Source organism: Monodon monoceros, unplaced genomic scaffold, assembly GCF_005190385.1.
Source record: "Monodon monoceros isolate NGI ecotype Baffin Bay Population unplaced genomic scaffold, NGI_Narwhal_1 Super_Scaffold_1, whole genome shotgun sequence".
Lineage (NCBI taxonomy): Eukaryota > Metazoa > Chordata > Mammalia > Artiodactyla > Monodontidae > Monodon > Monodon monoceros.
Genome location: NW_021703765.1, coordinates 41,632,919 through 41,660,166, shown reverse-complemented (window position 1 = coordinate 41,660,166; position 27,248 = coordinate 41,632,919). Strand labels below are relative to the sequence as shown.

The window sequence follows — 27,248 nt, the reverse complement described above, 5'->3', positions numbered from 1 at the left end:
ATGGCTTGGCTCCTTTTCAGAACCACAGGGGCTCTGGCCATTTTAATGGTAAGTCCTATTTTTTTCTAATAATTGCAAACTTTCCCTGTTTCCTTCCTTGTTAGAGAATGCTACATTTGACTGCTGAATCCCTATTATAAATTCTAAAAAGAGTTCAGTGGAAATAAACATTTTAAAATGAAACTGTAAAGATTACCAATTTCCCCCTTTTGTTGCTTTTTTTAATGTTGTGTTTTCACATAAGAAAATAAGGCAGATGATAGAAATGAATTTGAAAGTTGCCATTTAGCATTTCTTTAGGTAAATAATTAACTAAAGAATTAAATAATCCTGGTCTCAAGTCTATTTTCCACAACACCTTCACTTTCTTCAAAGTAATGCTTTTATTCATCTTTTTATTCATGCTTTTATTCTAATACACAAACTAAAACACATAAAGGAGAACAAGCTCTATTTTCCAAGGTTTTATATCTCTTAAGCATATGGCTAAGAATTGTACATGCCTGGTCTTGATACCTGACATGTTTTTAAGTAGTCAAAGACCATGGAATTAGAATCAAAGCAATGTTTGACTCTAGAGAAGTTGGGAGGGTTATTAAGAAAACAGCGTTTTACGTTTAGCCTTTACGTGCAAAAGACATCCAACCTTTGGGTACAAAAGAAGACAGAATATTTTATAAGCCAGTTTTTCAGAAGAGTAATACTTTTGTGGATTGGGAAAGTTTTATATAATATTACATAAAAGAGAAGTGGAATCTGGAGAGCAAAGCACTAGCCTGGATGTTACAGACTAGTTTTTTCCTTAAATGTGTTGTTTTAGTAAAGAAGAAAACTTGTCACAATATTATCAGTTACACAAAGATATCAAAATAGTGAAATATACCATAATGAATATTTTTTAAATTCCTAATACTGATTCCTCGTTTTATCAATAATAAATTGGGTTGGCCTACACATCAGTTTCCCTCATTTCCTCATCTAAAAAAAATGAGATAATTGAACTTCAAGAAGTTATAGGGAGATAGTTCTCAAGGAAGAACATTCTAAAAATTAAATATGTTTAAAATTAGAATAGACTGCCTGTGAGCCAGTTTCCCAGCCTTCCTTCTCATGGCAATGGTCAAGCAGAAGAATTGGTATCACACCCTTCTGTTTGAGTCTGTTTCTATTATGACAGTATAACTAATTGTTTTGGCAATCTAATGAATTTAATTGACCCAGGAACGTTGTAAAAAGAAATGTGACAATTGTAATGACTTCCCCACTTTTCCAGATGGTCCTTTCTGAACTAAATGAACTGCAGGTAGCCTCATAACCCATCTGTCCAAGCCAATGACCAGCCTGGGAAGCTAGGGGATATGTGGAAGGGAATGTCGGAATAGTGTTGTCACGGAGTTTGACGGCCACATGCTTAGAGGAGCTTCTTTCCCTGCTTTGACATGTACCACTCTCAGTTACCATTCTGGTTCTGGAGTGACTGTAAGATCCTTATGCTGAGGGCTGTTTTATTCTTCTTTTTATCCCCAATGCCCCCCATAATATCTGTCTTACAGTGGATGCACAATTGTTTGAAGAATGGATAAATGAATGACTGAATGAGGTCTCTCTCAACTATAACTTCACCTCACGGTGCCTCTATAATGCTAGTCATGGAAGAAGCTATGAGGGGTTAGAACATTTTGCTCCCCTCAGGAAAATTTTACAGGCACACATACACAAACACACAAGCTATTTAAACAACAATATAACTTCATACATAATTGTTAAACTGAGAGGTCTGGACCTGCTCTTTCCAATATGGTAACCAGTAGCCACATGTGGCTATCAACCACTTGAAATGTGGTTGATCTGTATTGAAATGTGCTGTTAAGTATAAAGCATACACCATGTTTTGAAGATTCAGTATGAAAAAAAAATGTAAAATTTATCATTAATAATTTTTATGTTGATTACATATTGAAATGGCAATATTTTGGACATATTAGTTTAAAATATATTAATAAAATTAATTTCACCTTTTTAATATGAATAATAGAAAATTTAAAATTATATATGCAGCTCACATTTGTGGTTATTATATTTCAACTGGATGGTGCTGGTCTACTCTTAATGCTATTAGTGGAAGGCAGTGTCAGTCAGAGGTGAGGTGGGCAAACCAGGCTCCATGGACCAGGTGAGATTTGAGCTGCTTTTTGATAAGTATAGATGGGCCACAGGGAGATATCTTCGGTTGTCAGCCCAGCACATGCAAAGGCAGGCGCAATTACGGCACTTGCCTAGAGGCAATGGACACACTGATTTGGCTGGAATGATAGTCTGCATTGGAGAATCTGGACATGAAGTTAAAAAGGCAGATGAGGGTCAGACTGAAAAGTGCATTCTGTGAAGGGTAATGAAACCCTTTTAGAAGTGGGGAGCCACCCAGAGTTTCGAAATAGCTTGGTGATGGGAAAAGACAATGTTTTTAAAAGCACTGTGGAGTGGGAAAGCAAATCTTTTGTTATTAAAGGGTGGGGTCTGAAAGCTGGAAGACCTGTTTGGAGGTTTTGAGTTAATGCCACCAACCTATGACCATACAAGTGTTGCCTAGAGAGGTAACATATGAAAGCTAAGTCACAGACTCCATTCTATGCCTGTACCACTGACTCACTCCAGGCCTTGCTTCCTTAGCTGTCAGATAAGAATAATCATATCCCCCTGACTAATGAGAATGACCACAGTAAGAATAAAGGAGCAATGTGCACAGGAAAGTGCTCTGGAAAACATAAAGTGCTTTGTAAGACTCTAATTCCTATTATTTGTAATATTTTAGTAATAAAGATGAATCTTGATTGATGAAGCAATCCAATTTCCAGTACTAATAAATATATGAAAATTAATTTCCTCCTGAGCCTTTCCGAAAGTTAAGATTCTAAAATCAGAATAACCTTGCCAAGAAATTCCAGCCAGCCCTGCCTGACTTGAGCAAAACTTAGGAAAGATGTCATTACTTCCACCTATTACCGCTCCCACTTACTTAATACCCGAAACCGGTTTTCACTTAGAACACTCAATGTCCATGACGTTTCTCATAAACTTCTTAGCCTTTGTCTCTTCCTTTCCTGTTAAGAGTCATTCTGGGGCTTCCCTGGTGGCGCAGTGGTTGAGAGTCCGTCTGCCGATGCGGGGTACACGGGTTCATGCCCTGGTCCGGGAAGATCCCACATGCCGCGGAGCGGCTAGGCCTGTGAGCCATGGCCTCTGGGCCTGCGCGTCCGGAGCCTGTGCTCCGCAGCGGGAGAGGCCACAGCAGTGAGAGGCCCGCGTACCGCAAAAAAAAAAAAAAAAAAAAGTCATTCTGATAGCCTAAGGTGAGGGCTTGCTTTGGAAAATTCATTACAAGAATTACATAGGCAATTGGCTACTATCCATAATTATACTATGAATAATTGAATTTGTATAATATGCACATTTTTCTTGCATGGCCACTGCACAGTTGGCCAGGCTCTACACTGCACAATGCCAGGAAGTGCATTCACATATACTACAATGTGAACAGTGCCCCCTGGAGCTGTGCAAGGAGCAACCTACTCAATTGTATGGTGGAGCTCTGGTTCTTATCTTTTTCTTTTTTTTTTTTTTGCGGTACGCGGGCCTCTCACTATTGTGACTCTGGTTTTCCTGTAAAAGAGATTGTGCCTGGTCCATCCCTCCTCTCACGTGTGGCTGAGTGGTTCTTATGAACTGAGAAAGTAATACAATGACTACATTGCTCTGGTCTTTTCTCCCAAGTAACTCATGATGTTGTTTAATAAAGAGCAGCAAAGCTGTAAAATCATTTTGAGACCTGTTAGAACCACAAGTAATGGTTCTTTTTCATGACAATTTTAAAAAACACCCTTTGAAATAAAGATTTTACTGAAATTTTTAGAATGGAAGGGTCCTGGCATTCTATGTCTGGTATGATTATTCCTTTGGTTCAGACTGGGACCTGCCTCTTTATTATAACCTTCCAAAATAAACAATGTAATAAATCTACATTGTTTCAGAAATAACTGCAGCCTTTGCCAGGAAGAAACCTAAACTATCATATAACTTTCTTTCTATGACTAGCTTTTTTTCTATTTATTTACATTGACTTTGGTTAGAATCTAGTGTAGTGGTGATGTGCATGCTTTAGAGTCAGGCTGCAGGGGTTCAAATCCTGGCTCTCCTGGGGCTGTTAGTTGGGGCAAAGTACTCATTCTCTCATGTCTCCATTTCTTCATCCATGAAATAAGGATTACAATAATAGAATCTCCTTCAGATGACTGCCATACTAAGTGAGATAGTAAACATAAAGCTCTATGAATAGCAACTGGCACAAAAAAATAGTCATTTTTTTCTTCTGATTTATTTTTCACAATCTTTTCCCTAACAGATTCTCTTCAGATTAGGTAATCCGTGAGTCACAAAATAGTGGTTAAACATCTGCTGAGGGACAGGTGTTGTACGAATTGCAAGAAGAAAAATAATACAGAAGCAATGATTTGGGAAGTTTGCAATTCTCTTAGCTTGATATCACAATGCACATAAAGCCATAAGAAATAATGAATCATGGTAAACCATTACGAGCGAAACTGCATGTTATAGAATATGTGTTGTACAAACTGAGAAAAGGAGACATCAGTAAGGACAGTTTCATGGAGACTGTTGGAACTTGAAATGATCTTAAAGGATGAGTAATATTTAAGTGTGTGAAGGGAAAGAAGAATGCATTCCAGGGGGAAAATGACACAGATGAAGGTCCTGTACGCCCTTGAGAAAGTGAAGACCCTGGCCCACCTGGCTTCATTTTATCTTTATTTTTAGTTTTTTTCAGATCAGTATGAATATTAAGCTCAAATTTAAATTGAACTAGTAAGGCAGAGATGCGCAAATCCATGTCCCACAGAAAACAACACTAGTGGTTGGAATAGCATATCCCGATCTTTTACGTTTCATTCTCTAAATTAGACCAGTTCCTTTCCACTCTCTCCACTTTTATATGACTAAGAAAATGCCTTACCCTGCAATTGCAACTAACTAATACAGCATTGCCTTTGTACAAGTCAGTAGCGTAGGTCATGGCTTTTAATAATCTCCTATGGCACTTTCTGAAGCTTATCACAATGATGCTCATCATTGTTTCCCAAAGCAATAGCTTCCATAGCTTCCAGGAAGTGTTTATAGAGCAACCAGGTAAGAAATGTTTGGTTGCTGCAACAACTGTTAGAATTTTGAAAAGTCCAATAGATTCTCCTGTGTATCATTGAAATGCTGTAGTCAGATTAAAGAACTGAAAGAACTTGTTTATACGAAGAGTATTTTCTTTTTTTTGGAAGGATTTTGCCCTTTGAATACTGCATCTCCAAATCTACTTCTTTTGAAATAGAAACAAACTACAATATGAACAGCAGAATGTAAAAACCAGGATTATTATCTTATATAATTACTTATTTGAAGAATTCACATTTAATTTGACTTTATTTAAATGTCTACAGGTGGTCCTTTTGGTTCATGGAGAATTGAGAATAGAGGTAAAGTATGAAAAAGTTTTTTGTAATTAAAGTAACAGTTTAGTTAAAAAATTAAAATTGTCCTCAGGAAAAATAAATATTTAATGTTTTAAATTATTTAATAATTTAATTGTGAAAATATAATTAAAATTCTAATTGCTAACCTAATAATATTTAAATACTAGCAAGAATAAGTGTCATTATTGTAACTTATCTCATGCATTCTTCTTATCTTAAATAAATCAACAGGTTTTCATTAAACCTGTCTTTTATGCACAGAATAGTTAGACGTTGTTGAATATATATAGAAAATATAAAATATGATTAAATGCTAATATTAAAAATCATATAGCTCTGTAGCTATTCTAGTTATTTAATATTTCTTCTTTGCTTGACAGTGTGAGGGAGAGAAAATTAGATATTTAACAGTCTGAGAGATCTTGAAACATAGGAGGCTCCTCAACCTAGGTGTCTATAATTAATACTCAAAGCAAAAATTTCCAACAATGTGCATAATAAAATGGAATCCCTTTTTACATAAGACAAAAGGACAACATGGAGAATATGAGACAGCGGTACAAGGCAAAAGGAGATACAAACGTGAATGGGTGAAATTTGCAAGACCCTGCAGAGAAGAAGAAGACAACTCAAAAAGAAATCCAATTGCCACAGTAAGTCTCATGAGCAGAAGTAATTTTCAGAATAAATGTACTGATGTAAATTAAAATAATATGGCAATTCCAATTAGCAAAATGCAGACTGAAGAGTCCACAGAACAAATAACCTGGTATCTTCAACAAAACAAAAAACACAGTAATAATAGTAATAACAATTTAAAAGAGAGAAAGATGAAGGAGCTATAGCTTCTAGAGTAATAAAACATAATTAAGAGACATTTCAATCAATTTCAATGGATACACCTTTTTGGATTCAGATTCTAGCAAACAAATAGAAAAATTATATGGAAAGTGCTTTGTTTGGGACAGCAAATTATGCTCAGAGAATAAGGTTTTTATCAGTAATTTATTTAACACGGGTTCACTGCAGGAGTTATAATAATTTCACAAGCCAATAACATATAAGATAATGTCTCTCAATAAACCAATAAATACCGTACTCCTAACCACAAGTAGATTAATCACACTATTGTTCCAGGCAAGGGAGAGGTTAAAGGAATAGAGTACAAATGTAGTTGAGTTGTACTTTTCTACGAGTTGGTTCTTGGGAGAGCCAGTTTAGTCAACCACAAGCTGATGTCCAGTGCGAAAACACAAGTCCCTTATCACTAGAGCACGTTACTAGGGAACAGAGGCGGTGGTACTGGCAAGCAAGATTGTGGTTTTCACCACTGCCAGGCAAAGAGCTGCCTTGCCCAGGCAGGAGCTAATAATGCCCCAAGGTCTTCAAGAGAGCTATTTAGGTCAGCAAAGAGTTGCCTTGCCCAGACTGAACACTCTCAAGAGGTCCTCATAATCTCTTGATATTTAAAGCTTAAATGTCCCCCAGCCATAATTAATGGCTGCTCCACATGTTCGTATCAATAAGCCCCCAACATTGCTCCCCAATAGCTGAGCTACTGAGTGTTTATTGACAGCCACGGATGTCCATGACGACATCCTGACACAGCTTTCTCAACATAAGCAACTTCACTCTTAGAACAAAACAACTGTATTCTTAGATTTTTTTTTTAAGTGGATTTGAAATCATACCATACCAATACACAGCAATAAGATAATTAAAGATGGTTGAGAGTCAACATTGGATTGGCCATGTATTCAGAATTGTTGAAGCTGGGTGATGAGATATATCAGGTTCATTATACTCTTCTAACTTTATAATATATTTGAAGTTTTCCCTATTAAAAAGTTTAAAAAATAATAATAAAAGCAATGCATTCTAATATTAACACTTACTATATAATCCCTTTCCCTTTTTTCTCCAGCTCCTCCTTTTTAAACTAAAATAAATGTCTTTTTTGTTTTTCTAATGTTACCTGCGAAGGAAGGGAGCATCCAGAAGTAGCCTTGTCAATATTAAGAGTCCTTGACTTTCTCTCAACCTTTTAACATCACCATGGTGACCACAATCTGGGCAAATATTCTAAAGCCAGAATGATTAATGACACATTGGTCCATAGTGGTCAACAGAAGCAAAAATTTGAGTTTATTTCACACTCCTACTATCTATCAAGGCAAAAAAGGAAACAGCACAGTGTCAAGAAAGTGTGAATAAAATGAATAGCTGACTTGAGAGTATGGAGGAGAGGAGGGGAAGGAATAGGCCTGAGTGATGATCACCTTAACATTTTTGGTATTTTGGGCTACAGATTACTTCAGACTTCCAAGCAACCCAGAATATTACCTACCACATTTCTGGAATAGGAGTGGATCAGCCCCCTTTGGGAATCTTCATTGTTGACAAAAACACTGGAGGAATTAACATAACAGCCATAGTTGATCGTGAGGTAACCCCAAGCTTCCACGTAAGTTTGTGTCCTCGATATCGGCCACCCTTCCCCTGGTGCACAGTGGCTTTAGGAGGTTAATTTAGAAGAGAGATCAGTGCATGAATCCATCCACCAACAAATAACAATATTAGTCCCTCTACAAAGAGCCTCCCCTGGACTTCCCCGGCAGTCCAGCGGTTAAGACTCTGCGCTTCCTCTGCAGGGGGCGCAGGTTTGATCCCTGGTTGGGGAACTAAGATCTTGCATGCCTCACAGCATGGCCAAAAAATTAAAAAATAAAATAAAACAAAGAGCCTCCCCTTATGGTTGTGCCCCTGAAGGAATATCCCAGGAGGGTGCATGAGCGCTCAACTCCAGCACGCTGTTTGCCAAGAGCTTCATGCTGCCAGGAGACACGTACCAGCCTGCAGGAAGGGGCAATTTGCCCAACTGGTACGCCCAGAGTCGGCACTTTTTCCTGCTTTGTCTCCTCTCTGGGGAAATACTTTTCCTCTTTGCACAAAAGCACTGTACATGCCAGGAGAGGCTTTGTCTCTACAAGTTTTAATAATAGGCAAACTAAAGTTTGTAGAATGTTAATTAACATTTCCCCTCCTTTTCTAGATTACCTGTCGTGCTCTCAGTGCCCTGGGACAAGAAGTAGAGAAACCACTTATACTAACAGTCAAAATTTTAGATATAAATGACAATGCTCCAGTGTTCTCACAAAGTATGGTCATGGCTGAAATTGAAGAAAATAGTGCTTCGAGTAAGTCTTAACTACCATTTTTAATTTTTTTTTTTCAGATACAAGTATCACTATAGTACATCATTTTTACAAGCTAATTTATCCTCTTAGTTTCATCAGTAGTTTTGAAGAAAAATTCGTCAAGATAACCTGAGTCTTCCTTTCTAATATTTGTGGTTGAGTTATTTGTCCACTGCCAGTGTACTATATTTCCAAGTTGTGATTGTTATCAAGTCAAAGCTTATCCTAGTCACAAAGCTAAGGAGGTGGCTTTAGGCAACCTGGATGCATCAGTTGGGCTTTTTTAGATTATAAGGGACAGAGATACACTCATTGCTTGGATAATGGGGGGGAAGGGAGAATTATAAGTCCAACCAGCAAGGGAAAAAATAAAGAGAAAATAGTCCCAACCAACCAAGGCTTAGTGAGAAGTGGAGGATTTTTACGGAAGGCAGCGCAGCTCACCTGATTGACAGAGACAGTAAGAGATATTGCAAGTGACATGTAATATTTTTTTAGCACACAGATAGTTTTTTTGTTTTTTTTTTAATTAATTAATTTATTTTTGGCTGTGTTGGGTCTTCGTTTCTGTGCGAGGGTTTTCTCTAGTTGCAGCAAGCAGGGGCCACTCTTCATCGCGGTGCGCGGGCCTCTCACTATCGCAGCCTCTCTAGTTGCGGAGCACAGGCTCCAGACGCGCAGGCTCAGTAGTTGTGGCTCACGGGCCTAATTGCTCCGCGGCATGTGGGATCTTCCTGGACCAGGGGTCGAACCCGTGTCCCCTGCATTGGCAGGCAGATTCTCAACCACTGCGCCACCAGGGAAGCCCCACACAGGTAGTTTTAAGATTTTTTTTAAATTTTTTAAAATAGATTTATTTAATTAATTTATTTATTTAATTTTGGCCGTGCTGGGTCTTTGTTTCTGCACACGGGCTTTCTCTAGTTGCGGAGAGCAGCTTGCAGTGCGTGGGCTTCTCCTTGCGGTGCCTTCTCTCTTGCGGAGCACGGGTTCTAGGCGCGCGGGCTTCAGTAGTTGTGGCTTGTGGGCTCTAAGGGGCAGGCTCAGTAGTTGTGGCGCACGGACTTCGTTGCACCGCGGCAGGTGGGATCTTCCCAGACCAGGGCTCGAACCCATGTCCCCTTCATTGGCAGGCATATTCCCAACCACTGTGCCACCAGGGAAGCCCTCTAGTTTTAAGATCTTAAAAGACAAAGATCAGTTTGAAATTGTGCTGAACATTTCATGTGAACATAATGTCAATCTTTACATATTCTTTAATAAACTTCTTCTGTATTCCTAGACTCACTGGTGATGATCCTAAATGCCACAGATGCAGATGAACCAAACAACTTGAACTCTATAATTGCCTTCAAAATTATCTCTCAGGAACCTGCAGGCACACCCATGTTCCTCATAAGCAGACACACCGGGGAAGTCCACACTTTGACCAGTTCACTTGATCGAGAGGTAAAGCAAGGCACTGGGGAGCGTTCAATAACTCAGGATTCTGTTGTAAGAATGCTAAGAGAGGTGACTCCTTTCTACCTGAGAATGAAAGGAGGAAGGAATAGAGGTTCCCAGGACTCACGTGGCCCAATCTAGGGAAACTCCTTGCATCCTAGTGTGATTCTGCTGGGGTGGGATGTGTACTTGAGACCTGCGCAATCAACTGTACCTAAGGAAACAAGTATCAGCATACCTGTGGGAGTTAAAGCGGGGGAGTAAGGGAAGGCATTGCATGCACGACAGAGAATGAACCGGGGTTAATCCCTCATATGATGGAGGAGAAGGAAATTTCTTAGATGGAGGGAGGAATTTCTATCTGGAGTAAAGCCTTCTCTGGTGTCATGCTTTTTCTCCTGACTTCTTTCAAATTTACTCCTACTTCCGGAATACTAAAGAATCCCGTTCCTCTCTCTGCTCCATTGTCCTACCACCACATCTCCATCAATGCACGCTACCCCATCAGACTCTGTATAACTTTTATACAAGTGATTTTCCAAACAGACCAGCAGGGAAGCTCTGTAAGTGAGTTTCCCTCCGATAAACATCCCACCATCCTCATTATCCCTTTTTGCTCTAAGTGTACTATCCTGCCCTAAGAAGCTCAGAGAAAACCTGTACTAGCCTCAAAAAGACTTCCACCTAACCACCCAGAGCCCCACATACCTCCTCTATGATGGGCAATGAAGTGCGTGTGGTCCTTCTAGAGAATGAACCACGAACTTGAATATTTTCACCTCCTTCCCATAGGAAGCAAGTACTTGTCATTCATATCTCTGGCACTAGAGATTAATCATTTTTCTTTATTTTTTCTCCAAATTTAGCAAGTTAGCAAGTATCATCTGGTTGTGACTGGTACAGACAAAGATGGAGAAGGACTTGTAGCACAATGTGAATGTAGCATTAAAGTGAAAGATGTCAACGATAATATCCCAAGCTTCACAGAATCGCAGGTGTGCCTTTCATTCCTTGAAAAATAATTATGTATTTTTTTTTATGTTATACCTTGCCATCCTAATCCAGGATTCGCCTGCTTGCTGGCTTTTATTTAAGCTCTCTGCACTTTTCTTTTAAAATAAGCTATTGTAAAATATAAGAATTCAGTAACCAGCAAGGAGGCAATACGTAATTAGAGAATTAATGACTAATGCCATTCAGAATGAATATAATTCATTTAGATAAAACCTGCCAGTGAGTCTTAAATTTTGCTTTTTTTAAAAATATTTTTTATTTTTTTAGTATTCAGCAAGTATCAAGGAAAACACTTTAAGTTCTGACTTGCTTCGATTTCAAGTAATAGATTTGGATGAAGAGTTCACAGATAATTGGTTTGCAGAGTATTTCTTTACCTCTGGAAATGATGGGAACTGGTTTGAAATACAAACTGATTACACAACTAATGAAGGCATCTTGAAGGTTGTTAAGGTAAGGTCTGATTTCCCTTCAGTGGGAAAAATGTTCTGTATTAACCAAAACTATTACTATATTTTAACCAAAACTGTCATAAATAAACTTTATTCACTTATGAATAATAATACCACTTCTTTATAGAAAACGTAAAAAACACATAAAACTAGATAGAATTTTGAAGACACACATAGCCCCATTACCTAAGGAAATTCTCTTAACATGTTGATTTGTTTCCTTCCAAGCTATCACACTTTCTATAGAAACATAAACACTAATATACATATATTTATCGGTGTGCCTGTTTTATGCGCAAGAAAGTAAAACACACTTCCTGACTTAAACTCGGGAACAGACAAGAATACATGGAATAGCTGCTTGTGAATTTGTCACCTTACTTTAAATGGATTAGCTACGGTCCTCAGAGGGAAAAAAAATGTGACTTTTTCTAGAACATGGAAATGTAAAAACTAAATCTGAAAAATAAAAAATAAATAATTGAGTAACACTTCCATTTAACAGGCTTGGCTACAATAGACCCTTCATCTGAAATAACATAAGGCTATTTATGCCTGGATATTGTATAGACTAGAAAAATATTACCACTATTTCAGGACATTCCTTGCCATAGAACATTGGACTATATGGGAGCTTCTCTCTTTAATTCTGTGACTCCAGTAGAATGACAGATCCATAATATGCCTTAACAGGGAGATCCCTGGAATTCTAGATTGTTGGAAGCCACATAAGTGGTTGCTATTACTCTGCTTTTCAGAGTGGGTTACAGCCATCCTCAGTTGCAAGGGTTTTGTTATAAACTCCCAACAATGCCTAGGAATGAGATATTCCCAGTCTTCTGTGTTGGTGTCATCCAGTCTCCCAAACTAGAAACCTGGGCCTTGTCCTTCAGTCGTGGCATTTTCTCACCACCTAGAGCCAGACATCAAATTCTGCCCTAGAAACCGCCCTTAAAGTCTAGCCCTGGTCTTCCTTCTCACAGCCTGTGTTTTTCTCAGCCTTGCCCCCTCCCTTCCTGATTGACGTAGCTACCTCCTGTGTATACTTCCCTTCATTCTCCTTCGACCACATTTTTCTTAAAGCCAATTTGGACCAGCTCCTCTCCTCTTTAAAAACTTTACTTGTTCTCCATTGGCTGTGAAAATGGCCCTCAGTCAAGATTGTCCATGTGAATGACCTGCAGCTTCTCCCAGCCTGCGGCAAGTTAGGAACTACTGGTTCAGTTGGTCTGCAGGGAAGGCCAGGCAGCAAGCGGTTCTTAAAGGCTCCTCAGGGGACTCTTAATATGCAGCCAGGGTGATGACCTCCTGCTGGCCTTTGAGATGACCTTCAGCCCCCTCAGAATTGCATCCAAGGCCTCTCAGCAGTCATCTCCCTATCACCTTCTGTAACTGGTATTTGCAAGTGCTTTCACTCTGCCTGAATAACTCCTCTTCAACCTGTATCACTCTGCTCACATGAAAACCTCTCGGAAGCCTTTCCTGACTTTCTCAAGTACAAGTCTTCACTCGCTTTCACACATAGACTCTGTAATCTCTTTTGTCAATTACCCCTTATATTATAATTACCTACTTAAGCATCGTTCTCTTCTTCTCCACTAGGAAACACTTGAGCCCACAAAACCAGTCATTGCAAAGTTAAAACTCAAATCTGGTTCTCATACCATAATTATTTTCAGTTATACACAAATGTAACCGAAATGAACATTTCCTTATCCCATCACCCTTAAAAAATTTACTAGTGAATGGAAAAAGCTATCCTGGGATACCTCAGGCCTTGATTTGGGCCACTCAATAACAGAGTCAAACAAATAGGTAACACACAGGACTATCTGAAAATTGTTCTATGAAGAGTCGGTGGGCCACCCACTCATCGTTTTGCAGAGGCCTGTTTGCCAACCAAGTTTATTAGGATACTTTATCTTTGCCAACAGGGAATTTTTAAAGCCAGAAAGGATATTATTGCACAGGAATCCAATAACTATTCTGTGAATGGACGTAGCTGCCATTTACAGGAATGTATTATGGGCCTTAATTAGTTCAGTCCTTACAACAATCTGATGAGGTAAGGGTTTTTTACCAGAAGCAAAAAGTTGAGGATCAGAGATAGTAAAAATTGTGCCCATAGTCACATTAAGTAGCAGAAGCAGGGTTCAAACCATGTTACCATAGAAAATTTGTGATTCTTTCCACTGTGATTCACCACACAGCCTGAAGAAACTATAAAGATGTTTTGTTAGTCTAAAAAGAAGTACTCTGCTTTGTAAGTATCCATTACCAAACTGAGGTTTCATGAGTTACAAATTCTAAAGGATTCTCATCACAGCATTGTGAAGATCTGTGAAACCGTTTTGCTGTATAGAAATAAAGGATTCATTCATAGCACGTAACATAGAACTCTCTTGTCCTCTTTCCAGATCATATTTTTGTAACGCCTCTTTCCTTTTAATTTTATTTTTACTCTAGTCTCTAGATTATGAAAAACTACAAAGTTTGCAACTTGGTATCACCGTCAGAAACAAAGCTGAATTTCACAAATCAATTATCCCTGGAAATACAGTCCAGTCAACCTCACTTATAATCCAAGTAATAAATATGAGGGAAGGAATTGTATTCCGTCCTTCTTCCAAGACATTTACTGTCCAAAAAGGCATAAGCGGTGAAAGCCTGATCAATTATATCGTGGGATCATATCAAGCCATTGATGAAGACACTGGCAAAGCTGCCTTATTTGTCAAGTGAGATTTTATTTTAATATTTTAGTATTCCTTGAATTTTTTTTATTTTATTGAAGTTTAGTTGATTTACAATGTTGTGTTAATTTCTGCTGTACAGCAAAGCAACTCAGTTATACATATATAATCTTTTTCATATTCTTTTCCATTATGGTTTATCACAGGATATTGAACATAATTCCCTGTGCTATACAGTAGGACCTTGTTGTTTACCTTGACTAGTTTTAATTTATAAACTATTACAATATAACATCTAAACTATTCTGTGCCAAGGATACAAAGAGATACAAAGCAGCCAACTCAAGGAACCATATAACTCAAGAAGAGGCATGCTATGAGCAAAGGTAGCATAAGCATAAGTTAAAGTGGAAACTAAGAAAAGAATGACTTAGCCTGTCTAGAGAGATCAGGAAAAAGTTTCATGGAGACTTTCAGTTGAGCCTTAAAAAAGAGTTGAATTTCACCAGAAGACCGTGATGCAGTCAGATAGAACAGCACATACAAGACACATATGCCTAAAATAGTAGAGTACCATGCAAAGTAGCTGCTGCAGTATAAAGAACAAGGACACAGGGACTTCCGTGGTGGTGCAGTGGTTAAGAATCCACCTGCCAATGCAGGGGACATGGGTTCGATCCCTGGTCCGGGAAGATCCCACATGCCACGGAGCAACAAAGCCCATGTGCCACAACTATTGTATTCTGCATGCCCTAGGGCCCATGTGCCACAATTACTGAGCCCACATGCTGCAACTACTGAAGCCCACGCACCTAGAGCCTGTGCTCCACAAGAGAAGCCACCGCAATGAGAAGCCTGCGCACCGCAACGAAGAGTAGCCCCCGCTCGCCCCAACTAGAGAAAGCCCATGCAGCAACAAAGACACAATGCAGCCAAAAAGAAATTTTAAAATAAAACAATAATAATAATCTTCATTAAAAAAAAGAACAAGGACACAGTTATTTTACTGAGCAGAGCAGAAAATTCAAAAACCAGGCTAACATATACTTAAGGATTATGAAATACTGCTTGTCTGTGCTAATATGTTAAGCTCCTGCTGCTTTCATAAAAGTATATTTCATAGTCTTATACTAAGTATAAATAAATATTAATGAGTCATTTTCATTAAATAGGTAACATTCCATGTTTGGAAAAAAAACTTATTGTTGTTTTCTATTACAAAACAGATACATCTTGAGAGGTAATTATGGTGATATGCTAACTATTGATTCAAACACTGCTCAAATCAAATTTGTCAAAAATACTGTTTGGGATGTTGCTGTCATAGTTAACAACACAATCACAGCTGAGGTTCTGGCCATAGACGGTAAGAAAAAATATTTCATTTTTAGAGAAATGTTATACCAACTGGCATTTCTTGATGAGTAGATGATTGTGATTATTAACACATTACCTTTATCATTAGATGAAGTTAATTATCTTAGGGGCCCTGGGTCTCAAGTCTGAGGTGGCTAAATCCAGGAGAAGACTGAGCATCCCAGCTTCTCACTGGAGTTTGTTGGACCAGTGAATTCTTTGTTGGTCCTATTGTTGGCTGTTGGGGCAGGAATTTCTGGGTTTGAGAAGGTGGATAAAGATTGAGACAGAAAGCTTATCAGGGAAGCTCAGCTCCAATGTGAGGTGCCTTTGTGAGTTACTTACACACAGAGTGAGTTACTTATAGAGACCTCAAGCACTTATATCATTGAACAATAAAAATCTTTTGAAATGTTTTAAAAATAATATTTACTGACTATGTGTGTTTCCCTAAGTGTAAAATTAATTTATGCTCAAGGCGATCAGCAAACATAAAAATAAAACAAAAGAATAAACACCCAAAATCATGTTATCTGGGAAAACAGAAAAAAGCACTAAGGGAAACAACAGAAATAATTCATAATCCCACCACTGAGAGATTTTTATTTTATTGTTTTTGATTGTCAACATTAAAAAATTTTTCTTCAATAAACTTTATATTTTGGGTAATAAAAATAAATCATAGTTTATTCCAAATACTTTGGCTCAAGCTTTAGAAGCAAAAATCTTTCACACAGTATGGGCTCGTGCAGTAGGATACATTTAAGAAAACTATTATTTTTATGTTGATTTCATTTGTAATCAGTTAATTTATCACCTTATAGGTCTTGGTTCCAAGCATATTAAATTAATAGCCATGCTTCTAATCAAGACATCTGCCAAGTTGATAAATTTAAATTTGCTCTCAACAAGGTGTGGAAATTGGGTGACATCTTTTTACCTGTGGGAATAACGAATACAATTTCTCATGAGTAGATACACTAATCTGGCTGCATGTGAGAGAAATTTTAAAGGTTTATTTATTTAGTTATTTTTTGTACAACTTGTGTACATTTCTCTAACTCTAAAATGTCACTCTTATAGAAAACACAGGTGAAACTGCTACAGGCACCATATATGTCCAACTACCTGGTTTTAATGAAAACTGTCCAACAATTGTCCTGAAAAAGAAAACAACCTGTAGTTCATCACCCTCCGTGGTTGTCAAAGCTATATTACTGGACAACGATGAATATACTGGCTCCTACACATTTTCACAGGACAAGCAAACTATAAAAGTGCCAGAGTGGAAGATCACAAAACTTGATGGTGAGTACTTACTTGTAAAGCTGCTTCCACAAATGAAAGTTGCTGCTTCTTTATATTTCCAGAAGGTTAAGAGAGAGTTCGTTTGGGAGCAGTTCCTTTCCAAGAGTAGTTTTTTAAATTCTTTGTAATGAAGATGAGGTCCTAGCCTCATGAATTTCTTCTCTCTTCAGGAAAGAAAAGGGATGATATAATATTAGCACTATTTAATATTTTCTGCTTTTCATGTGGACTCCAATTTTTGGATATCTTTATATTTTTATCTGTACCTCCACGGCACCCCCAAAAAAATAAAAAGATTAGAGTCAGGCACCTATTTTACTGCAGAGCTGTTTAGGCTTCTAAATACAGCCTTCACGTCTGCAGGCTGTCAACAGACATGAAGCGCTGGAGGGGTCAGCCTGCTCAAGGCTGTCACTAGTGGGTCACTAGTCAGGAATCTTGAGAGCATGGTGGACTGAAATTTGTAAACCTATTAGCCAATGGGCAAGAGCTAATCCATCCTTCCTTTTCTCTTAACCTTTATCATGCTAATTTCACATTTCCTCTGTTTTCCAGGAGTCTCACAGAAAAAGCCATTAGACAATAAGAATCTTCTCCCTTTTAGGATTTTATAATGACCAGCAGGCCACTTCAAATCCTCTGTAAATGAACTCACTTATCTCTAGCTCTTTTCTGAACTAATCTTGCTTCCTTTCATGAATGTGCTTACTCTGTGGTACCCTAGTCATAGGGATCTGCCATTGCTAGAGTCACCAAAGGCATCTTGTCCTCCGTGGCCTTCTTTCCTGGGGTCTTGCTGATCCTGGTGTAGGGATCTAGCTCCAAACTGTGCATGTAGCCGAATGGGTTTACCAGACACATGTCCAGTGAAAAGGCTACAAAAGAAACATCATAGAGAGACAGGACCTGGCACTAGACACACCTGTGTGGGTGAGGGTAGGCAAGGTAGCAGTGGTTGGACTAGGTGGATCGGGCACAACGTCAAGGGGCATGATGGGGTCAAGAATGATTCAAGGGATACAACCCTACAGCTTATGAGAGCTGCTGCTGGAGCCCACTTAGGAAGGGATAGCATAGCAATGAAGAATGGAGAATGATCATTGCTCATGAGTCAGAGAAGCAACAGGCCTTCACCGCAGGGAATCCCATACAACTGGCATTAGGCTCATGGGACGAGTACTGACAGGAGCAGCTGAAGTAGCAGCAGCCAAAGCAGAAACTCAGTCTTGATAAGTCAGGCACCAAAGCATGGAGTGAGGCGGAAGGGCTACATTCAGAGGTCTACACCAGGGGTCCAGGGGTTGGCACAGACGTACAAAAGAGTGGTTAAGTCCCAGAAGAAGGAGGTCTGGGATTTAAATGATGCCCATCTCCCCTCCTCTTTGGGGGGAAAATCAAGATAGGACTGAGGGGCTTCCCTGGTGGCGCAGTGTTTGAGAGTCCACCTGCCAATGCAGGGGACGCGGGTTCGTGCCCTGGTCCGGGAGGATCCCACATGCTGCAGAGCGGCTGGGCCCGTGAGCCACGGCCGCTGAGCCTGCGCATCCGGAGCCTGTGCTCTGCAATGGGAGAGGCCACAACAGTGAGAGGCCCGCGTACCACAGGAAAAATATAGGACTGAGTTTTCACGGGGGAGAATAATGGGCCCATCTGGGGCAGACAGGAGGACAGGAGGAAGTACAGCCCCATACACCCACTGATCTCCGAAAGCCCTCGTATCTGCTCAAGCCTCACCCTACTATTTGTGACAGTGATGTCTATGGCAACTCTGGTTCTGTTCACCAAAAAGAAAAAAAAACAACAACATAGTTTTCAGAACAAGGAGCAAGATACGCTTTGTTCTACCGCTGATTCGTTTGGTTGTTTCCCTTCAGACACCTCTGCAACCCTAAAAAGCACGGAGCCGGTACCTCCCGGGGTGTACAGAATCTCCCTGGTCGTCAAGGACAACGAGGGCATATGGTGTAAGACCCCGGAGAACTTGACTCTGGAAGTCTGTCAGTGTGATGGCAATAACATCTGTAGAGCTTCGGGCCTGACCACAACCCCTGGGCCCACTACTGGAGAGAAGCCTGAGAGGCTGGGGCCTGCCGCCATCGGCCTACTGTTCCTCGGTCTTCTGCTGCTGCTGTGTGAGTATGCCGCAGCATCACCCTGCTTGCGCTGGGTGTCAGCACATGCAGAGGCCTTCCCGCTGCATGGACAATGCATCTCCGCAGTTGTTTTAGAGGCAAAGCTGAGGGGAAATGGTATTTTCAGGAAGAATCGGAAATGGCATTTTCAGGAAAAATCAGAAATGTTTAAAGCTAACACGTCACCTGCCAACAATCTGTATTTATAATACAGAGAAGCAAGTCGTATATGTTAGACATATAGAAAACAACACGAGAGACTCAAGAAGGAAAAAAATGAAGCATGAATAGTCTACACACTGGCCATTATGTTCATGGTCAAAATAATGACTTTATCCATGAGTGTGGCACTTTCTAAAATGTCTTTTTTGTATACAAATCTCATGAAATCCTAAAATAAAATAGAACCCTGACCAAATAAATTTAGGGAAAATATATAAGATATCATAAGCCTTGAGCTTTACGATGCACATAAATATATCACAGACTCTGAGAAGTTATTGCTTAATCTAGAATTTCCTCAGAATAGCTTTCTACCTGAAAATATACTCCTGTAAGGCTCTCATACTTAATATATTAAGTTTATTGAACACATTGAGGGAAATTACATACATGTATTATTTTTCAATAAAACTAAAATTTATTCTTTTAATAGGTAGGTTTCAAAAAGTTACACTTAAAATCGTGTGAATCAATTAGTATTTTGAATGTAACAAGTCTCTATTTAAAAGAACTTCATGGCAAATTCTTATAGTGTAAATAAAAGAAGTCCTTGATAAGTTCACAGTCACTTCCCTAATTTATTATAGAATCATAGACATTTAGAGTTAAAATGATTATTCAACCTCTTAATTTTTTTTAATTTATGAGATATTCTTAAACCACAAAGAACAGAAAATTGCCATGACAAGCACAAATATAACCACAACTCAGACTTAACAGATATTAATATTTGCACACATATAATCATATAACATATAACCATCACTCAGACTTAACAGACATTAATATTTGCCATATTTATTCAGATCTCTTTAAAAAAAAAGAAATAAATTGCTATCCATACATTTAGTGGCCTCCTACACATGCCATATATTCTCCTTCCTCTTTCCCCTTAAGTGTTTACTATTCTAAAGTTATCATGCATCATTTCATTTAATAGCTGAAACTGACACTCAGAGTTTCAGTTTTCCAATGTCATGATTAGTCAATTTCAAAACCAAAAATTTTTCAAGTACCTATATATGAGTCTTTATATAGATCAATCAAGTTCAATCAATCAAGTTCAATCAAGATCAATCAAGTTCCCAAGAAAGGGAACTTGATTCTGGTTTTCATGTAGTAGTAGATTTATTCATGTCTAACTCTATGGAAAACATATACCATGATAAAGCTGTAATATATATAATAATATAATATAAAATAAAAGTGAACACTAAGGAATATTGCAGAGGTTTCACAGACTCAGGGGAATCATCCATTTGAGCCTTGGAAAATGAGTAGCTATAGCAAGTACAAAAAGAGGGAAAGGTGTTTCCAAAGGGTAACAGCGTGAGCCAAAGCCAGAAAATGCTTGGCAGGTTTTAGGAAGCACACAGCCTTGGGAGGTTAAAGCAAGGGGAAATTGTCGAGAGTGAAGGAGATGAAACTGGAGAACGCTTTGGGACTAGTTTGAAAGAGCTTACACACACATGGAAAGGAAGGTTGCTGAGAGTATTTGAATAAAAGACTAACACGATCATATTTGCATTTTAGAAAGATAACATTGGCACAGTGTGTACTGTAAATTAAAAAGGAAAGAACAGTTAGGAGATTATTGTAATAGTTCACAAGGGATGATGGAGGCCAGGTTTTGAGCCATGGCATAAGACTGGAAAGGAAAGGATTGATGTGCAAGGCACGATGCAGGTACATGGAGAGGATCTGGAGACAAATAGATAAGAAGAGTGGAACAGAAGTCCACAGGCACCACTGAATTTGGCTGCTACTGAAACCATTAACTGAAATTGAAAATATCAGAGGAAGCACAGATAAGTAGGGTGGCAATGATAAGTCTGATTTTGAAATGTTGAATTTTGAGGTATGCATATATCCTCTAGGCTACTGTACATTTGGGATTGTGGCTCAGGATGACAGTCAGAGGTCATATACTCCGTTATTCCAACAATCACATTTGCTTCATGTGAAATATCACCATTTGCAAAATGTCGTATCTTGAATTTTGTGCAGGACAGAACTTTCTCTGGATGCATATGTAAAAACCTAATACATATTGCACACACAATGATAAACAAGATTTCTAAAAGACTACTATGGCCACCTAAAAATACTGACCATACAGATATATATTCATTACTTTTCAAAACTAATTTGTCCATTTATAATATTCGACCCTTCCCACACATTTAACAAAGTCATAGAATTAAGAATGGCAATAAGCAAAGAAAACCTTTCGAAGTATCACTTATATGAACATTATGTTAAATTTTGAGAAAATGTATTATGTCCAACTTATTTTATTTTATATACTTGGCCTAATTTTTTTCATTTATGTATGTATAAAATATATAAAACTGACCTAATTTGTACAGCTGATGTAGCCCATCCAAACAATACTGGCAAGTCCTCATGGCACTCAGTACCATCCTTTATCTATATTAACTCATTTAATCCTCACAACAATCTATGAGGTAGATACTATATATTCTCCCATTCTTTGGATCAGTTAATGGAGGCAAGAAAAGATGACATAATTTGTCCAGCTGGTGAATGGTGAACCAAAACTCAAACCCTAGAAGTCTGACTCCAGAGGCTATATACTCTTAAATCTCTCACTAAGCTGCCAGTAAGTGAACAGAATTCAAACATTAGGATTCAGGTGGCCTCAGCAGGCCAAAGGTGGAGGTGGGGTCACTGACTACCTAGACTGAGAAGTGCCTCCTTTCTCTCTTGGCCCATTAGCCTGAGAATGATGTTAATCTTTATTGCTAAGATGTGACTGATACACACAGAAAGAATGGTAATTACCCAGGCAGGAAGGCCCCTCCAAGCTACGAATTCTTAAGTCACAATTAAGAGTGCAATGATATTAGATCATCACTCTAGTTGCTGAGGGAGTTTGCAAGTTAATGGCTATTCTCTAAGAGATCATTGGAGACCAGATTACCACATCACTATAATGCCCACCTAAAATCTTGACTCTTCAGGTGTGTATTCACTTGACACCATATACATAGCCTCAACATGTACAAATAAATGCAATAATAAAAAAATATATATTACGGAAAATGACTGAGGAACTGAATGGCCACCTTTATCATTCAACGAACAGTGCCTATTTTAAGAAAACAATATACGTGTCTCAAGAATAATCTGATCTGTCTCCTTCAGTTTCATAATCATGTGAAATTTTAGTATGCTTAATTTACTAAATTTTATTTTGTAGAAACGAATTTTGCTTTCTATTAGATTATCCATAAGCGTTAAAAAATATTGTATTTTCTTTGTAATGTTTCTGGCAATTGCCATGTCAAATTGTTTCCAAGTGATTCAAATGTTCTGATATTTTGTTTTCCTATATACTAGTGGCCCCCCTTCTGCTGCTGACCTGTTACTTTGGGACCGGTCCTATCGGGGGAGTGACGGGTGGATTCATGCCAGTGCCTGATGCTTCAGAAGGAACAATTCGTCCGTGGGGAATCGAAGGAGCCCAACCTGAAGACAAAGTGAGGATACACTTTGTAAAACATTTATTTCAATCATACAGAACAAAATTCGATTTATATTCATATAGATAAAGAGGTAATGGGGTATAAAAATGATACTCCTGACCCTCAAGGACCCATGAGAGTCAGTACTAAAATGAATGGAGCCTTTTAGGATCTTAGCTCTTCAGATGTCAAATCATAAAAATGGTTACTCCTGGAAGAATTTGGAATTCTTGTAATGTCTCCATTTGCATATCTTACTTATATTGGTGAAATCTGGGTAATTTTTAAATGTATTTATTTTTTGCATGTGGTTTGTAGGAAATCGCAAATATCTATGTGCCACCTATAACTGCCAATGGAGTTGATTTCATGGAAAATTCTGGTAAGTGAACATAAAATTTATTTTTGAAAGCAATAATGGGTTAAATAAGGAATATTGAAAGATAAGAAATGTTCTAAATTCTTTTCTTAATAATTTGCATATTTGTGCACATACTGAGAGATGTTACCCCTGAAATAGGGTTTCAATGAAATGGTTTACTGTTAGTATATCAGTCAATTCTGTGACCTAGCTCTGGCTTCAATAAGTTCATTTGTCCACTGATGTCACCATTTTTTACTAGCTGAAGATTTGCTATACTTTTCCAAACTTTAATAAACTGAAGTAGAACTCTCAGGGGGTCAATTATTAATTTTTTAATAAGCAAAGATTTCACACATATAGAAAAGTAAAGGAAAATATAACAAACACTATGCACTCACCACCCAACTTTGCCTATCAACATTAGTAATATTTGCAGTTAAAGCCTCATGTGTGCACATCCTAGGTCTTGTTGCCCTTCTTCCTTCCCCAGAGCTAACAGGATCCTGATTTGAGTTCAATTACCAATTCTTATATTTAATCATAATGGGACAAGGATCGCTTATTTGTCATATAGGTGAAATTATTTATTTCTTTGGTTTACCAAATGACTATTTTATTCATCTTATCTCAACGCTACAACTAAGGTGTAAACTAGAACCATAAGACCTAATGCCTAATATTCAATTTTTTCTTAATTCCATGCTTAGCAATAGATTGTTTTTAAATGTCCAGCCTGAAAAGTCCGCATAAGATCTCCCCCAAAAAGGTAACTGTCTTTATCAGCTACCTTAATCCTTAATCCTTACCTGCTTCTCCCATTATAATTACATAGCAAAAACTATATTCAGAATTCTCTAGAAAAAATAGCTTTCCATGAAAATGCAATGTAAAAGTAACAGGCAAAATAGTCACAGCTTATTAAATTTTCATTAAGCACCAAGACACCAAATTAGCATCTGCTAATTTGCATGATTACATTATGTATGTTTCCTCTTTGGTTTCCATATTGAGCCAATATGACAGCTTAATTATAATTTCTTTTTTCCTGAAAACAAACAAGCATTACATTAGAAGCTTTCCATTGCTGTGTGCTGAATATTCTGTTTTTACTTTTCCATTTCTGGCCGTTGTCACTGAAAATCTATTTCCTTTGTATATTTTTTCAATTAACATGTTTTCAGAGCTATTTCATCTGCTAATATCCTCTGTTACGTCCTCACCTCCTCTGTTACTCTCACATAACAGACTGCGGGATGTTCTTATCACCTCGAGTCATAAAATTGTATTTTCTCCCACATACTTGCTTTACTTGGCAACTGCTCACGGATATCAAAGACCAGGAAAACAAAACAAAACAAATCACAGCATGAGATGTTATCGAATTTTCTCCTGTTTTTAGAAGTTTTTACAAATACATACACTGGAGGGACGGTGATGGAAGGACCTTCGGGAATGGAAGTGACCACCAGGCTTGGAGCAGCTGCAGGATCTGGAGCCGCTGCAGAATTCGGAGCAGCCGCTGGACTTAGCAACTGTTCCGCAGGACAGTCCGGAACAATGAGAACAAGGCATTCCATGGAAGGAACCAACATGGACTATGGTGAAGGGGCAATAAACATGAACTTCCTAGACTCCTACTTTTCTCAGGTAATTTGGTAGAAAACTTTGTGGCTTTGTTATCTTGTTTACATTAGAGATCTTTCTACTTGACTCTACTTCAGTTTTACAGTTCGTTTGTTTGCAGCTTGGTGAAATACAAGCAAAAAAAGTAGAGGCTCCTTGTAAAATAATACAGATAACCTAAGATGGCTGCCAAAATCCGGCTACTGGTCAAAAGGGAGGAGGGGCCGGTAGACATAAGATGAGAGAATATGGCACCTCATTCCTCCAACTGGAATAACAACAGAAAGCAAAACCTTTTGCATTTCAGATCAGCAGCATCCTCTTTAGGAATACAAAGCAGCTTATTTTCTATTTCCAATACCATGAAGTATGTCAGAATACATCTGCAAACATTTTTCTGAGAGGGTTAGAGTATTCTTCACATTGTCAAGGAGTCCATGTCCAAAAATGTTGAAGAACCATTGAATTAATGACCCAAACATAAAAGGGGGAACGAGGGCTGTGGTCCAAGATTAGGTGAAGTGTCGGGAAGCACAGAAGTAAAATGGGACAAGGGTGCAAGAACAGAGAGGACTTTGGGAGGCAGGTTGCTTGCCTCTTGGTTGGTGCATCTTTAGAACGGATCTCACCTACAGTTTCGGTATCAGAAATGGCAAGCGCTGGCATCTAGCCTGGTAGAGCAGATGAAGGCTGACACTGTGTGTGAGGAGAGACTGGCAGGAAGGGTTTGTTTAGGATGAGGATTCTTGGAATATTCCGAGGTGTGGCATAGGCCCTATTTACGGGTCAGGCTCTCACAAGATTGCTGATACAGAGGATGCCCTTCTATGGATTACCTAAATCACGCATTCTTGATCAAACCTTGAGTTCTAAGAATGGTATAATATTACATTCTTCCACTGAGTGTCTCTTACGATTAATTTTTTTCCACTTTTCTCCACCTTTAGAAAGCATTTGCCTGTGCCGAGGAAGACGATGGCCAGGAAGCAAACGATTGCTTGCTGATCTATGATAACGAAGGAACAGGTGCCCCTGGTTCTCCCACCGGCTCCCTGGGTTGTTGCAGTTTTATTGCTGATGAGTTTGATGACAGCTGCTTGGACTCACTCAGTTCCAAATTTAAAAAACTTGCAGAGATAAGCCTTGGGATGGATGATGAAGCCAAAAACTCTCAGCCACCCACCAAAGAGAGTGGTTCTGGGATTGAATCCCGTGGCCAATCCGTACAAGTCCAGCAGTCAGAATCTGTTAGGTACCAGATTTTGCCAGGCAGCCAGGGAGCATCTGCTTTGTCTGCTTCTGGCTCTGTCCTCCAGCCAGCCATTTCCATCCCTGACCCTTTGCAGCATGGTAGCTATTTGGTAATGGAGACTAGCTCAGCTGCTGGTTCCTACGTGCAGCCTTCCACTGCAGTCTTTGATCCACTTCTCACATAAAATGTAATAATGACGGAAAGAGTGATTTGTCCCATTTCCAGTGTTCCTGGCAACCTACATGGTCTGGCAGAGCTACAAGGGTCAGGTCGTAAAATCTGTACAGAAGATCCTTGTTCCCTTCTGATGTGACCAGAATGAACTGGAATTATATACTGGCCAAATATGGATATTTGAACCAAATTATTCAAAATAGCATAGCAAATCTCACAGTATTGGTCTGATTTGGCACTTATTTGCTACTCTTATAAACTGATCATGATTACTGTCTAAATTGTCTAGTTTATATCCCCAAACGGGATGTGTTGTCACTCTTACTTCTCAAATACTATTCAAGTCCTAGTAAATTTTAATGTTTTACAAAAAAAATCTTGAGATCATATTCAGTGGGAAAGTTTCCTAATAATTTTTAAACTTCAAATGCCATGTGTTTTAGTGGATTAAGTGCTTGGAGTCAAGAGCCCCAGTTGTTGAATCTTTCACCTTTTCTTATATCATTAATAATGATATGGTCATAAGGTCTTTGCTAAAGCATTTTGAGCTGCTTGGAAAAAAGGAAGTAGTTGCAGTTGAATTTTTGCTATCTTCTTGGTGCTGGGAGACCCTGTGTACATCTTTTGCTCAAGCTAATGGTATTGGTTTATGCATTAAACTCGCTGCATCTATATTCCTTATATTCTCACAATAAGACAATTTTGAAATAGAAGTATCATAGAAAACTTAGGAAAGTTTAGTATGGTATAAATATTTTGTGTTTTATTAAATCACCTTGAAAGGATCTACCTAAAGAAAATATTTTACATTAAGCTCCTCCCTACACACTTCTCAGTAACAGTAATCCTGTGTTAATAGTCTTTGAAAATTACTCTTTATTTTTTAAATGTCAGTAGGTAGCTGTAACTTACATATCACTTATAGTGATATTTATCTTGTTAACTGTGTCTACAGACTTCATGGGAATACAAAACATGGCTTTTCTCATAAGCAAA

General features: G+C 38.5%; 1 protein-coding gene across 1 annotated transcript; it reads left to right on the top strand.

Moving 5' to 3' along the window:
* DSG3 (desmoglein 3) lies at positions 1-26,391 on the top strand. The gene is given in 16 exon segments (XM_029233035.1): positions 1-48; positions 5,502-5,537; positions 6,059-6,187; positions 7,843-7,998; positions 8,587-8,731; positions 10,014-10,180; positions 11,041-11,169; positions 11,456-11,641; positions 14,107-14,378; positions 15,560-15,699; positions 16,773-16,997; positions 18,872-19,129; positions 22,715-22,854; positions 23,158-23,221; positions 24,603-24,850; positions 25,774-26,391. Coding segments are annotated over 16 exon segments (2,961 nt in total).
* Positions 26,392-27,248: the final 857 nt, after the last annotated feature.